This window comes from Hyla sarda, chromosome 3 (genome assembly GCF_029499605.1).
Source record: "Hyla sarda isolate aHylSar1 chromosome 3, aHylSar1.hap1, whole genome shotgun sequence".
NCBI classification, from domain to species: Eukaryota; Metazoa; Chordata; class Amphibia; order Anura; family Hylidae; genus Hyla; species Hyla sarda.
The window spans coordinates 121,567,902-121,582,784 of record NC_079191.1 but is presented as its reverse complement, the minus strand read 5'-3'; the positions used below and the strand labels follow the sequence as shown (position 1 = coordinate 121,582,784).

Below are 14,883 nucleotides of genomic sequence, written 5' to 3'. Positions count from 1 at the left end.
GTTTTTATTGGTACAATCTTTGGTTTGATGGGACTTTTTGTTCTTTTTTATAATTTTTTTTTATGGCATATAGAGATGCCATACAAAAATGTGCAATTTTGAACTTTAGTATTTTTTTACGTTTACATCATCGACTGTGCAATTTAATTAACATTAAATTTTAATGGGAATGGATGGGGTGATTCAAGCTTTTATTAGGGAAGGGGTTAATAGCTTCCATAGGGTATGTAAAGACTGCAGAGCATTTCACTCTAGGGTCTGTAGAAGACCCTAGGGTGCAATGCTCTGCAGTCTGCACATACCCCCATATGTTATGTATAGCAGTGTGTTTGTGTGTGTACATTCCTATACAGGTGGGGGTATGTGCAGAGCATTGCACCCCAGACTAGGGTGCAATGCTCTGCTGAACATACCCCCAGCTGTATGTACATACACACACACACACAGATACACAAGGGGGGGGGGGGGGGTATGTGCAGACTGCCGATTGCACTTCAGTATCTGTAGAAGACCCTAGGGTGCAATGCTCTGCAATCTGCACATTCTCCCCCCCACCCCCATGTGTATAGCAGTGTGTATGTACATTCCTATACAGGTGGGGGGATGTACAGACTGCAGAGCATTGCACCCTAGGTTCTGTAGAAGACACTAGGGTGCAATGCTCTGCAGTGCACTTACCCCATGTGCATAGCAGTGCAGAGACCCTGGCTGGGAGGATCACCGAGATGCAGTCACTTACATACCCATCCAGGGCCGCAACATGAGCACAGCGCACTTTGTTTGTTGTGTCTCTGTAAGTGAACATTGGTGGCAGCTCTCTGACCTACCGCGCTGTCAGGAGAAGAGGGAGAGAGTACAGCACAGGTGCATGTTTCTCCAGGGCAGGCTGAGCTCAGCGGGCTCCACAAAATTGGGGGTGGGGGGTGGCAGCAGCAGGGGGAGGAGAAAGTACTAGGAGGGGCACTCTGAGTGTGAGACAGTCAGGCACTGTCTCATTTCGATGGAGGCTTGTGCGGGATTTGCGGGACCCGCAGGCATAGTGCCTGACTGCCTGCCCGCAGCAGCTTCCTGACCGCCCACATGTTTTGGGTTCGGTCTGGCGGGATCCCAATTCCAAAGCAGCCCTCTACACTGAACCACATTTTGATGCACAGCCAGACATAACAGGTAAGGTTTACAATTGTAAATCAGGGCCAGTATCTCACTTAAGAGAGTACATCCCACACATGTTTGTAAATATTTCATTATATCTTTTTATGTGAAAACACTGAGGAAATTACACTCTACTACAATGTAAAGTAGTGAGCGCACAGGCTGTATAACAGTTGTTGTGTCCCACTTTGTGTTAAGGTTCACGCAGTCAGCTCACATAAATTTCGTAGTGTGAACTTCGTACATCGAGGAAAAGGGGCTCCATAGCAAAGATAGATATAGATTGCCTATTATGGCATGTTATTTTGCTCCCCCCCTCTCACCCCTAACCCCCACAAAACAAAAATGTCTGGTGTTTGTTTCCCCTTGCTTACCATGACCGTTCAATGTTAATGCCCCCATCTATTTGTTTCGGACAACACAGTTCCCCTGTGGCAAATGGAGTGGAACAACCAGGTCTGGGCCCCCTTATTCCATGGGCCCCATAGCAGCCGCACATTTTGTCTCTATGTCATGAACACAGTTGTGACAACTCCGCTAAACATACTTTCCATTTTTAGAGGCCGATTCCCCTGATATGATAATCCAATCTGCTGGGAACCTTTATCCTGTGACAGAACAAGAGGAAGGTAAAGAAGAAAGTAGAAGTAATTGTGTATCGTATTGATAGTATTGACCATTAAATATCAATATCTTGCATTGCTTACAGACTTATACTCATCATTATCAGATGACCTGAGTGAGCTAAGTGTTCTATGTGATATGGAGGTAATGGGATTTCATCTTTCATTTGTACTCGTCACATGACTAAATCAAATAAAAATTAATGTTTTTTTGTAGTTCTCACATGATTACAGAACATTTTTTGAGAAACACCTAAAGACTTTGCCCAGTGTTGGCCCTCCTTCTGTCCTGGCCTACAAAAGAGAATCCTCCGAAAACCACCGACTACTGGCAATGATGAAGGTGGGTAATGAGTTACTTCTTGTATAAACAAGAAGGTCATAATTGTAATAGAGTTGTAGTGCAATCCTCACTGGTATCAGGTAATAGGAAATCCTATTAGAACATTTTTAGCAATTACTTACTAGTTATTTGGCATGTTATTCCCAATGCATATTATACAGTACATGTGAAATTGTCACGTTCTCTTAAATGTTCTTCTCGTCTGTTGTAGATCCTAAGGGAGCAGTCTGAAAAAGAACTATGTGAATTCTGTGGAAAAACACTGAAGCCATTTCCTCTAGAACACACCATAGATAAAGAATTTTCTAATGAGGTAAATCTCTCCTAATATTGATGTTAGAAATGGGCATTGGGCCCCTTGGTTTAGTTCCAGGCACAGATTCATCAGTGTTCTGCAGTGTAAGAAGGTCCTAAAAGCTGCAGCAGGGGGGAATACACCATGTTTATCTATCCCGACTTCTACCTAAGACCACAGGACCCAACCAAGAGAGACAGAGAATGTTCAAACTAACCAGGTCTGAACTGGTTGGGCACACCAAGGAAAAAATCGAACCCAGTACAGTAGTCAAAGCCAAGGTCCAAGATAGGATATAGCGTCAGGAGCACCTTCAGATACCACAGGTTAAATACCATCAGAGACAAATACAGAAGGCAAGACAAAGTCCAGGAACAACACGCAGAAATTCAAACGCAGGGAATCCAGATGCAGAACACGCACAGGCATCTGAGATTATCAGATGTCCTGTTTAAATGTGCCTCCATTCAGGAAGCATGGGACACCGGCACCAAGTCTGATTGGCCCAGTGCCTCAGCCTCCTGATAGGCTAACCAGTCTAGCTGTTAGCAGGTTGGTAGCCATATCTAGAGAATAGCACTATTGGCACCGCAGAAGGGGGGGGGGGGGGGGGAGATCGTGGTTGTAATGTTGCCAGGCAATTATGTTATGGTCTTCCTATAGCTGATCATAGTTCTAGGAACCATTTTTGTTCTCAGACAGATAAGCCACCATCAGAATTGTCTGGAAGCTGCTTCCGCAACCCTCCCCCCAACCCCTTTCCTATTCTGTTCATATGAATATTCAGCCAAGCATTTGAATGGGGGCATCGGGAGAGATAGCTGTCAACTGAATAAGCTGTTTTGCTGCTCTTGAAGGTGTATGTGTACCTTTATGTCGAATATTGTAGAGATAAACCCCATAATAAGCTGAGTGAAGCCAGCAGGAAATAAAGCATATATTACAGTTGTCAAGAAGCAATATCAACAGCAAAAAAAAACATGTTTAATGGATCTCAAAGGATCAGCAGGGGTTTATAAGCAGTGCAACAATCTCATTGAACTTTAAATCCAGGGTAAAGTTGCATTATTTATCCTGGAAATACAGAAAACCCAGTTAATGCAAAACTAACTTAAGACACTTTCAGATTTTTTGCTGCAGGCAGTTTAGAAACATGTTTCGGTATCTATTCAAAGAAGATGAGCGGCTGTTTCACAAAGACAAAATTGAGTTAATTTCGGTTGCACCTCATGGACCTTATGGAAGTGAAGTTGAGAGACAAAAAGCAAAGGAAAAAACTGCACAGAGGTAACAACTTATCTACACAACTCTTCCCACATGTTATTCTGGGAGCTCCTGAAGCCTGGTAGCTATGTTGAAGTATTCTACATACATAAATGCTTGTCATGATAAAATACTTCCATTGAAATGTATGAATGAAATGAACTAGAACATTTCTTTGTGAAATTGTTTTTGTAAATTAAAATTTTTTCGCATATTAGCTCTCCTAGTCTGAATGATTATCCTCAATAGTATAAAAACTAAATTCTGGGGTTTGGTATTTGTTTACATTTACGCCATTCACCAGATGGTATGAATAATGTTCAACTTTAATAATTTGGACAAATCGGCATGTAGGGATAGCAATTAAGTTTATTTTCATTATATTTGCATATTCCTTATATAGAAAATAGAGTGGACTTGTATGAGGAATCATTAGCTGGAGGCACACTATAGGGTCGGGTCACCGGCAGATCTGCATTGTAAAATATGCTGCGGATCCGTTACATGTGACCCTACACTTAAGGAAAACCATATTACTAACTGGTCAGTGTTTTTCTTAAGATTGTAAATATAAAGACTTAAAAAGAGAAGAATACGGAACATTCTTGCTATAAATAAGGTTTTATTGATTAAATTTAAACATTATAACCTAAAGTAAATATTATTATTCCTCAGGCTAAGAGAAAGACATATGGCCAAAGTGTTTGAATCAATAGTGGCAGAGCCAACAATTGTTAATGAATGTAAGTGCAAGAGAATCTATCTATCTATCTATCTATCTATCTATCTGACATCTTATGATTATATATTTTTTCCTCTATTTTACAAAATGGGATGACAGGTCAGTATGGCCTAGCTCCCACATAACACACTGTTTATACAGTAACATGTTTCCCTGTTAGATCTAAAATTAGATGCCTTTTTAATCCAAAGTGTCCAGCATTGTGTGCCCAGCTGTAGCCTTATTTACACGCTGCCTCTATTTCAGACTATAAAAAAGCTTTATCCTCAGGATTATGTTACCATTACATGAAGGGTCAGGGTATAATGGACTGTAGTTTGCAATATTTCTTTTGTTTGAATGGCTGATGTAAGTAAATGAGGATGAGTTAGAGCTTTGTTAGCGCCAGAATGCACTAAATTGCTTTATTCATTTTCTTGTGCAAATACATAATAATACAATAAGCTCCTCAGCTTCGAGCCCCACATATTTTTCTATGAATAATTGTAATGAAATATACAGTGATCAGCCTTTGCAGCCCAGTAATGTCTGCATGCCTCCTATATATATAATCTAAGGAAGTAACTTAGTACACTGGAGATATATTAGGCTATATGGTCACCAGAGACCATTTTACAAATAAATTCAGTGCAATTTGTGATTAAACTATAACTATTATTGTTGCTATTAGTAGTTTATGATAAACAATTGAAGCGACTTTGAATATTTTATTAGGAAATTGCATTATCAGCAATATGCTTATCCTTATATAATGTTGTAATTCGATTAACTACTTTAATGTCCACTGGCAATTTGCTAATAACATTACTAGGTAATTTCTAATGCTATCAACAGAATGTACAGTATGCTCCTTTTATGAAAGCCAGTTAGCCACCAATAGATTGCTATATGTTTTAAAAAATATATAGTGACCAGCATAATAGAATATGCTATATGAGTGTTAGTTGGTATGTATCGCTACACAGTACAATAGTTAAGGGGGTAGTCTAGTGAAAAGTATCTTCAGTCGGTAGTGCCCTGGCTGCAAAATAAAAAATAAAACAAGCTTTAACTCCCGCCGTTCCCCCATAGCGCCGCTACAGCTGTACTGTCCTCCAGTCCGGTCTTCCTCCTTCTTCCGTGTGCACGGATTGTCACACTGCGGTCAGCATACAGCCCGCCACAGCGATTTCCCACCTCGGCCGGTGATAGGCTGACCGCAGTGTGACATTCCGTACACACAAAGGAAGGAAGAAGACCGGAGGACCAAACAGCTGTAGCAGTGCTACGGGGGAAATGAGGAAGGTGACACCGACTGAAGATACTGGTCAAAACCAGAAGGACAGCACTGTACAAAATCATAACCAGAATCAGAACCCTAAACAAGCAGGGGTTAAATTAGGTCAGGTCAAGAAATAAGCAGGTTAGGTCAGAAATGCAGGAAACGTACAAGGAATGCTAGTGACTGGTGCAACCACTATCATCCCTGTTTATATGTCCTTCCGTTGGGAAGTGTGCACTCCCACATCCTGAACTAGCCATGTACCGAGCAGGATCGGTTGTTTGGAAAACATGGAATGGCGCTGGCGGCAGCCAGTCCAACTTCCGATGCCCACACAGAGTAATTCCCTGTATAAACATTAATGGAGGGAAAGCTGCGAATCACAGGCTCAGGGTTACACAGCTTTGACATTACAATGAATGTCAGTTAATGCAAAACTATATATACCTTACACTCTATCCTATACTGTCTTCAGCAGGGTCAGAATAAGAAACATGACAGGTTGGATGAATGATGCTTGCTATTTCTAACACAAGGCAGTAGAGGGCCAGTTAGAGATACAGTAGAACCAAAATGTAGTGTGAACATTATGAAAACATAACATATTAAATTATCAAATAATAGGACATGTAAAGATATCCAATATGTTATCTGAGAACAAACACAACTGTGCTCAGTACTTAACATTTTTCTTCTAAATGGCAGATGGAAGGCCAATGAAAACCATTTCCTACCAACTATCCAGTGCCCCTCCTGTAGGGGACAGCTGGACAATTCCTCCAGACAATGAAGATGCAAAATCTGATGCAGATTCGATTGATCAAGAGCCAGTCGTATATGACTTTTCTAATGATACGGTAACGTCTGGAGTCTGTCCTTTCAGTATTTGTTAATTACTTGTAACATTTAAAGTCTGTTTTTTAAGAAAAAAAATTATAAAGTCATTTTTTGAAAAGTATTAAAACAATGTTTGGCTACAGAAAATTTCTCACATGTCACAGAACACCAACCCTTTGATAGATAAAATGAAGACTTAACTATTATTGGATGAATGGTGTAAAAATGGCCAAGCATATTTCATTAAAAAAGTGAACCTTAAAGGGGTTATCCACTGGCTCCAGAAAGTTAAACAGATTTGTAAATTACTTCTATTAAAAAATCTTAATCCTTTCAGTATTTATGAGCTTCTGAAGTTGAGTTACTCTTTTCTGTCTAAATGCTGTCTGATGACATGTGTCTCAGGAACCGCCCAGTTTAGAAGAGGTTTGCTATGGGAATTTTCTTCTAAACTTGGCGGTTCCCGAGACACGTGTCATCAGAGAGCACTCTGACAGAAAAGAACTTCAGAAGCTCATAAGTACTGAAAGGATTAAGATTTTTTAATAGAAGTAATTTACAAATCTGGAGCCAGTTGATATATAAAAAAAAGTTTTTTCCTGGATAACCCCTTTAAAGGGGTACTCCGACCCTAGACATCTTATCCCCTATCCAAAGGATAGGGGATAAGATGTCAGATTGCCGGGGTCCCGCTGCTGGGGACCCTCGGGATCGCCGCTGTGGCACCGCGCTATCATTACTGCTCAGAGCGAGTTTGCACTGTGCATAATGATGGGCGATACAGGGTCCGGAGCAGAGTGACGGCATGGCTCCGCCCCTCGTGACATCACGGCCCGCCCCCTTAATGCAAGTCTATGGCGGGGGAGTGACGACCGCCACGCCCCCTCCCATAGACTTGTATTGAGGGGCGGCCCGTGACGTCATGAGGGGCGGAGCCGTGACATAACGATGCTCCGGCCCCAGTATTGCTCGTCATTACGTGCAGAGCGAACTCGCGGTGCCGCAGCGGCGATCCCGGGGGTCCCCAGCAGCGGGACCTCGATGATCTGACATCTTATCCCCTATCCTTTGGATAGGGGATAAGATGTCTAGGGGCGGAGTACCCCTTTAAGGCCTACCAATACCTTAATGTCCCCCTGACTATTCCCTGCCTAGCCAGAGCACCAAGGGGTGATCCTCACCTCTTTCCTGTCCCTATATGTAATATAGGGATAAGAGGTGAAAGCTGGAAAATTTAACCCGAGGAGAAGAAAACAAATACCATGTGAAAAATATTAGAAAATCACACGCCACAAAAAAAAAACAGGTAAAGCCACCCACTGTAAAACAAGTCAGCTATGATAACACTGACTGTCCAAGATCATAGATAGTAAAGTTGTGACATGTTTTCTCTGAGGTCACTAGGTTAATCAGGGAATCAGTTAGTTGAGTTGTCATTCCATATGCACATAGTATAGCAATAAAATTATTCTCCCTATAGAAGCAGTATTTATTCAGTGAAACTCCTACATACGTGTTTGATATCACATTTAAGGGGTATGCCAGCTATAAAAACGTATCTGTCCACATGATAGGGGAAAAGTGTATGATCCCTGGGCATCTGACCTCTGGGGCCTTCCGAAATTGCCAGAACGAGGATCTGATTCCCTGCTGAATGGAGTGGTGGGTTGGCATGCATTTCCACTGCTACATTCATTCTCTATGGAGCTTCTGGGACATAGCCCAGCTAGCTCTGACAGTTTATAGAGAATGACTGGAGCATGTGCACACTGCTCCATTTACTGGAATAACCCTTTAAGAAAATCCATACGTGTTGGTATCAGGACTTTTGTTCAGTATTTGTTCAGGACTTTTGTCCATACACACTAGAAGTACAAAATTGTGAGTATGTAAAGGGGACTTTAGGATATTTGATGTGCCTTGTATTTCACTTTTTATGTAATGTGTGTCACGTCTGTCTTGGTCTGTGTTCACACACAGCTATTTATGTTCCCCTGTCAGGGAATAGTTAAAGCCTTTGGCTTGCTATCCAATAGCTCTTAGATAAGGATCAGCTCAGCCTAGCTTCTGGGCTGGTGATACATTTGACATTTTGACTTCCTGAGATCCTGACACGCTGCTATGGAGCTCTTGGTGAAACACTCTTTATTTGAGCTTTTAATCTACTATTTTGTTTTAGCATGCACTTTGTATTTTCTGGTTTTAGCCATGGTTATGTGGCATGCTTATAGTAGATTTTAATCTGTGTTTGTATATTCGGTTTTAGGATTTGCATATCCTTTCTGCTATGTATCTCTTCACACTGTATTTTCTCTTGTATCTAGATATCCCTGTTACCTGTCCATGGGGACTCCGTGTCTACTGGAGGTTTTCTGAGGGATTGTGATTCCTGTCTTGTGTTCAGTGTGAACAGTGTTCTATAATTATATCCTGTTGTATCCGTTTTTCTGAGTGGTAACTAGGCATCCCTGTTACCGGTCCATGGGGACTCAGAGGGTATTGTTATTCATGTGTTGATTGTAGGTGTTCTGAGGGATTGCGATTATTCCTGTCTTGTGTTCAGTGTGAACACTGTTCTATAATTATATACTGTTGTATCTGTTTTCCGAGATGTAACTAGGCATCTCTGTTACCTATCCATGGGGACTCCGTGTCTACTGGAGGTTTTCTGAGGGATTGCGATTATTCCTGTTTAGCGATAGATCCCTTTTACCACGCCATGGGGACTTTGTGTCTACTGGAGGTTCTAGGAGATAATGCTATATTCCTGTCAGTTAGATTCATCCGATCTCCTGTCTGGTGTTTTAAACTCTATTTGTTTATTAGTTCATTATTCAGATCTTTGGAGTTTTTGTACATGCACTGATCATAGAGTACATGATCACTTAGCTAGTGTTTTCCTCTGTTCTTTACCATTGGTCTATAGTGTCCCCTGTGCTGCTCACTGATCTGTGTCCTCTGAACTTTATACTATAGAGTTCTATGTTCCTGTTATGTTTCTGGTTTGTGACCGACTGTTTATTAGTATGTGTTTTTAAGCCCATTGCATTTTAGTTCAGGGATGGACCGGGGCCCAGTTGTCGATCCACTGTTTAGGGTGGATGGGCAAGTAGGCAGGGAGAGATGGTTTTAGGCTCAGTTTAGGGCTCACTCTCCCTGTCCCCTGGTCGGTCCCTAACAGAATCACTAGCCTGCCACTTGCTCTGGTGCCACTTTTTTGTTTTTGGTCCTGTATCCTGTTGAAGTGGACCAGATGCAAGGATCTCTTCTGCCAATCCTGGAGACTGCAATATTTCGTACCTCTGTTCCTGAGCCAAGCATCTGCGTCCAGGTGGCAATTGGGGAGCCACCTGGGCGCCCGGGTATTTTTTGTAAATTTTTTTATATTTAGTATGTTGTTATGCTTGTTTGTGTTTTTATGAGGGTCCGGAGGCCCCTCATTAAATGGGGGGGTTCTGTCATGTCTGTCTTTCTCTTGTGTGTGAACAGTTCTATGTTCCCCGTTCAGGGAACAGTTAAAACCTTTGGCTTGCTATCCAATAGCTTTTAGGGTGTGTCTAGATAAGTATCAGCTCAGCCCAGCTTCTGGGCTGGTGATACATTTGACATTTTGACTTACTGAGACCCTGACATGCTGCTATGGAGCTCTTGGTGAAACACTCTTTAGTTGAGCTTTTAATCTACTATTTTGTTTTAGGATGCACTTTGTATTTTCTGGTTTTAGCCTTGGTTATGTGGCATGCTTATAGTAGATTATAATCTGTGTTTGTATAGTCGGTTTTTAAAGATTGTTTTTGGGTCAGTATAGGGCTCACTCTCCTTGTCCCCTGGTCAGTCCCTGACAAAGTGTCTGGACATTTTTATACTATTCATCTAATGAAAGTTCTATAAAATTTTTTTTACATTTAATTATAACAGTATTTTTTACTTACTAGGTATGTGATATTCACTAAATATTAACTCAGGGATATGGAATTCCTATTGCCCGACGCCCGGAACAAGCAGTTTCGGGCGCTGGGCAGGTGAATTTTTCCGGCCCTTAGCCCGGCTGCGGGCAAGCAAGGCCGGACCTGACAAGCACTGCGGCGCTCTTTCAGTCTGTATGGAGCGGGCTCCTGACTCATGCCCACTCCATACTCTGCAGCCCTCAGCTGTGGAAACTCGCGTCCTCTGAAGGCAGAGCAGGGGGAGATGAGAAGATGTGTATGTCCTCACTTCCCCTGCTCTGCCTTCTTTCTGCAATGCAGACCTGCGGGGGGAGATGAGGGGGGCGTGCCTTCTTGCGCCCCGTGCAGACCCGTGTCCTCTGCCTTCGCTCCCCCCAGCTCTAGCTTCAGAAACGTTCGCAGAGCTGAGGGGAGGAGCGGTCGCACATCTGCACGGGGCGCAAGTTTCACACCGCTGCTAATAGCCAGCCTGCGACGCTCAACAGCCGGGGGCTGCAGAGTATGGAGCGGGCACGAGTCCGGAGCCCGCTCCATACTCTGCAGCCCCCGGCTGTTTTCAGTAGCCTGGGGCCGCCGCGAATAGCCAGCATGCAGCGATCGCCGCTGCTGGCTATTAACCATTTAGATCGCCACTGTCAAAGCTAACAGCGGGTCTAAAGGGACCTGTGAATGCTCCTTGGTGGGCTAGTGGGGTGGATTGCCATACCCCCCGCACGCAGCGTGATCGCAGGGGGGGGCGATCCACTTTGGAGGTAGCCGGAGGACTTACCTCTGCTTCCTGCTGTCTGGCTCTGTCATTGAAAGAGCCTGGCTGGACCAGGCTCTATCAATGGATCGCAGAGCTCACAGATCAATGAGTTCAATAGAACTCTATTCATCTGTATGAGGAATCTAATGATTCCTCCTATAAGTCTAATAAAGTGTATAAAAAAAAAAGTTTTAATAAAAGTTTAAAAAAAAACACACATTAACCCTTCCATGTTAAAAGTTCAAATGATCCCCTTTTGCTATATACAAACATGCAAACATAATAAAAATAAACATATTTGATATAGCTTCGTGCATAATTGTACGACCTATTAAAATATAACATTATGTATCCCGTACGGTAAATGTAAAAAACAAACAAAAAAAAACTGAATTGCAATTTTTATAATATCCCCAGAAAAAAAGTTAAAAAGCGATGAAAAAGTTAGATCAATACCAAAATGGTACCGATACAAAAAACAGATTATGGCGCAAAAAATTAGCCCTCATACAGCCTGGTATGCGAAAAAAAATAGTTACAGGGGTCAAAAAATGGCAATTCAAAAAATTTCAGAATTTTTTTAGAATTAGTAAAACATGACATAAATTATATAAAATCTGGTATCGCTGTAATCAGGCGGCCTAAAGTATGAAACTAACATGTTATCTCAACCACAAGGTAAATGGCGTAGAAAAGAAAACCACCAAATCTGCAAAATTATCTTTTACTATTTCAATTTCACTTCACCTAATAAATATATATATATATATATATATATATATATATATATATATATATATTTTTTTTTGTCCAGAGAATATGTTATGGAACAATTAAAAGGTATCATTATAGTCGGTAGTTATGGCTATTATAGGGCGAGGAGGAAAAAATGAGAGCGTGTAAAAGTGAAAATTGGCCTGGACAAGTGGATGGTGATGAGGGACAAGTAGATTTTGCTCCATTTTAGTCCTGTGGACAAGTAGTTTTTTATAAAATTTCCACACCCCTGTTAACTTTAAATAAAGATCAGTCTAGGGCTTATCCAGTGGAAAACAAAAATTCTAATCAACTGGTGCCAGAAAGTTAACAGATTTGTAAATTACTTCTATTTACAAATCTTAACACTTCCAGTACTTATGAGCTGTTGTATACTACAGAAGAAATTGTATAGTTCTTTCCAGTCTGACCACAGTGCTCTCTGCTGACACCTCTGTCCTTGTCAGGAACTGTCCAGAGTAGGAGAGGTTTGCTATTGGGATTTACTTCTAATCTGTACAGTTCCTTACAGTTGCTCCTGACAGAGGTGTCAGCAGAGAGCACTGTGGTCAGACTGTAAAGAACTACATAATTTTCTCTGTAGTATACAGCAGCTGATAAGTACTGGAAGGCTTCAGATTTTGAAATAGAAGTAATTTACAAATCTCTATACACATTAGAAAAATAAATTGCGGAGCAGCTCACCAGTTCCAGGGGATCAGGTCTGTGACATCGCGGTCAGGCGACAGAAGGACGGGGAGGCTGAAATGTTACGGGGGGAATCAGACGTCAGGGCCACAGCCGTATCGCACCCTATGGCTCCAGGGGCCTGACGAAGCACCAAAGGGTGCGATACGGCTGTGGCCCTGACGTCTGATTCCCCCCGTAACATCTCAGCCTCCCCGTCCTTCTGTCGCCTGACCGCGATGTCACAGACCTGGTCCCCTGGAACTGGTGAGCTGCTCCGCAATTTCTTTTTATTATGTGTGTAGATATTTGCCTGTCTTTTCTCAGCGTGAAGCACCACCTGTATTGATCTATTGACTTCAGCTAACAGCACACATTGGTTTAATATTACACATATATGGAAGGAATTATAACAGTGCCGGATTTTTCTCTGTTTTTCTTTTGTGGAGTGGCATAATTTACAAATCTATTTAACTTTCTGGTAACAGTCGATCTGAAAACATTTGTTTTCCACTTTTTTTGCCACCAGAGGTCCCCCTTTAAGCTTCTGGGGGCAAATAAACTCATATTCCCATACCTTACTGAAGATTTTTATTTTTATAATATATTTTTTTAAATATGGTAAAAAAAGGTGTACCAACAAGGCAATATTAATGTACAAATGTGTCTCTGTTTTACCAGCATGGAGACAACATGGCTACAGACATTGTTATCTTTACATTTATCCTTCCTGAGGATAAGAAGTATGTATATAGAATCTGATGTATGCATTCCTTGTCTACATGCCAGTGCAAGAAGGCTGTAAAACTCCACAGTATAGCGCTGCACAGACTCCTTGTGCTGCTGTATAGGTTTAGCTGCATGCTCTTTGTACAGAGATGTTCTCTTCTAGAAGGATCGCTCTGTACATGGAATCCAATGGGGAATGCTATGTTTCTTATTTTCTGTTAGATTCTTATAGACTCCAAAGGAAAAAGAACTCTTTATGTCTTCTTATGAGATCAGAGGAATTATGAGCTTACACATCTGGTATACAGTGCATTTGCAAAGTCTTTAGATACTTTTTCATAATCAATATCAATACTGCAGAGAAACAGAGCGGTAGTTGCCCATAGAAGCCAATTAGATTCCAGCTTTTAATTCTAAAACACCTTCAAAAAATGAAAGCTGGAATCTGATTGGCTGCTATGGGCAACTGCTGCACTGTTCCTCTGCGCAAGGTTTGAAAAATATTCTTCTTAATTATATTGTGGCCTTGTGCTAAAATCAACACAATTCTAGTTTTCCCTCCATCATTCTGCACTCAATACCCCATAATGAGAATGGCAAAACAGAATTTTAGAAATGTTTGAAAATGTATTAACATCTTAGGGACCAAGGGCATACCTGTACACCCTGGTCCCGCTTCCCTTCTATGACGCGTGGTCAACGACTGGGATCCGTGTCTAATGGCAGACATCACCGATCGTGGTGATGCCCAGCATTAGCCCCTTAGACGCGGCAATCAATGTAAACCGTTCCCGGCAGCTCAGTCGGGCTGTTCGGGATCGCTGCAGTGAAATTGCAGTGTCCTGAACAGCTGAGAGGACGGGGGGAGGGGGAGGGTCCCTACCTGCCTCCTTACCATCCGATCAGTGATCAGGCTGGAGCAGCAGAGCGCTGATAACATTAATCAATGCTATGCTATGGCATAGCATTGAACAGTGTATGCAATCAGAACATTGCATGTAGTAGTCCCCTATGGGGGCTACAAAATGGTGTAAAAAAAAGTTAATAAATGTGATTTAACCCCTTCCCTAATAAAAGTTAGAATCACCCCCTTTTCCCATTTAAAAAAAATGTAAACAAAAATAAACATATGTGGTATCGCCGCGTGCGTGGAATCACTGAAGTCCTGCTCCTACCCGCAGCCCCTGTCCTGCATATTGCATATCTGATGGTTCCACAACCCATGAAGATGGTCCCTTCCTAACTAAAGTGCAGGGACATCAAGTCAAAATTACAAACTACAAAAACAAGGTATACAAACACACGAACTAATACAGAGGGAGACAAACCAACAAAAAAGCAAGTCGAAGTCAGAACCAACTAGAGAGATGCCGAAACAATAAGCAATGGGTTAACCAGGAAACATAGCCAAAGTCAGAATGCCTGAATACAGGATACAATTCAGATAATGCTAGCTTTAGAAACAACTTCTTTCACAGGCAACAAGTAATTGAACAAGGC

The 14,883-nt window shown here is 41.9% G+C and overlaps 1 protein-coding gene across 4 annotated transcripts in view; it reads left to right on the top strand.

The window, feature by feature from the left end:
- The window catches only part of ERICH6 (glutamate rich 6), a 135,107-nt gene that overhangs the window by 65,689 nt on the left and 54,535 nt on the right, over positions 1-14,883 (top strand). For all 4 annotated transcript variants that reach the window (XM_056564935.1, XM_056564936.1, XM_056564938.1 and 1 more), the window contains 7 exons: positions 1,713-1,781; positions 1,862-1,920; positions 1,993-2,118; positions 2,330-2,431; positions 3,540-3,700; positions 4,352-4,419; positions 6,385-6,536. In XM_056564935.1, coding sequence (XP_056420910.1) covers positions 1,713-1,781; positions 1,862-1,920; positions 1,993-2,118; positions 2,330-2,431; positions 3,540-3,700; positions 4,352-4,419; positions 6,385-6,536 — 737 coding nt within the window. The remainder of the gene's footprint in view (positions 1-1,712; positions 1,782-1,861; positions 1,921-1,992; positions 2,119-2,329; positions 2,432-3,539; positions 3,701-4,351; positions 4,420-6,384; positions 6,537-14,883) is intronic.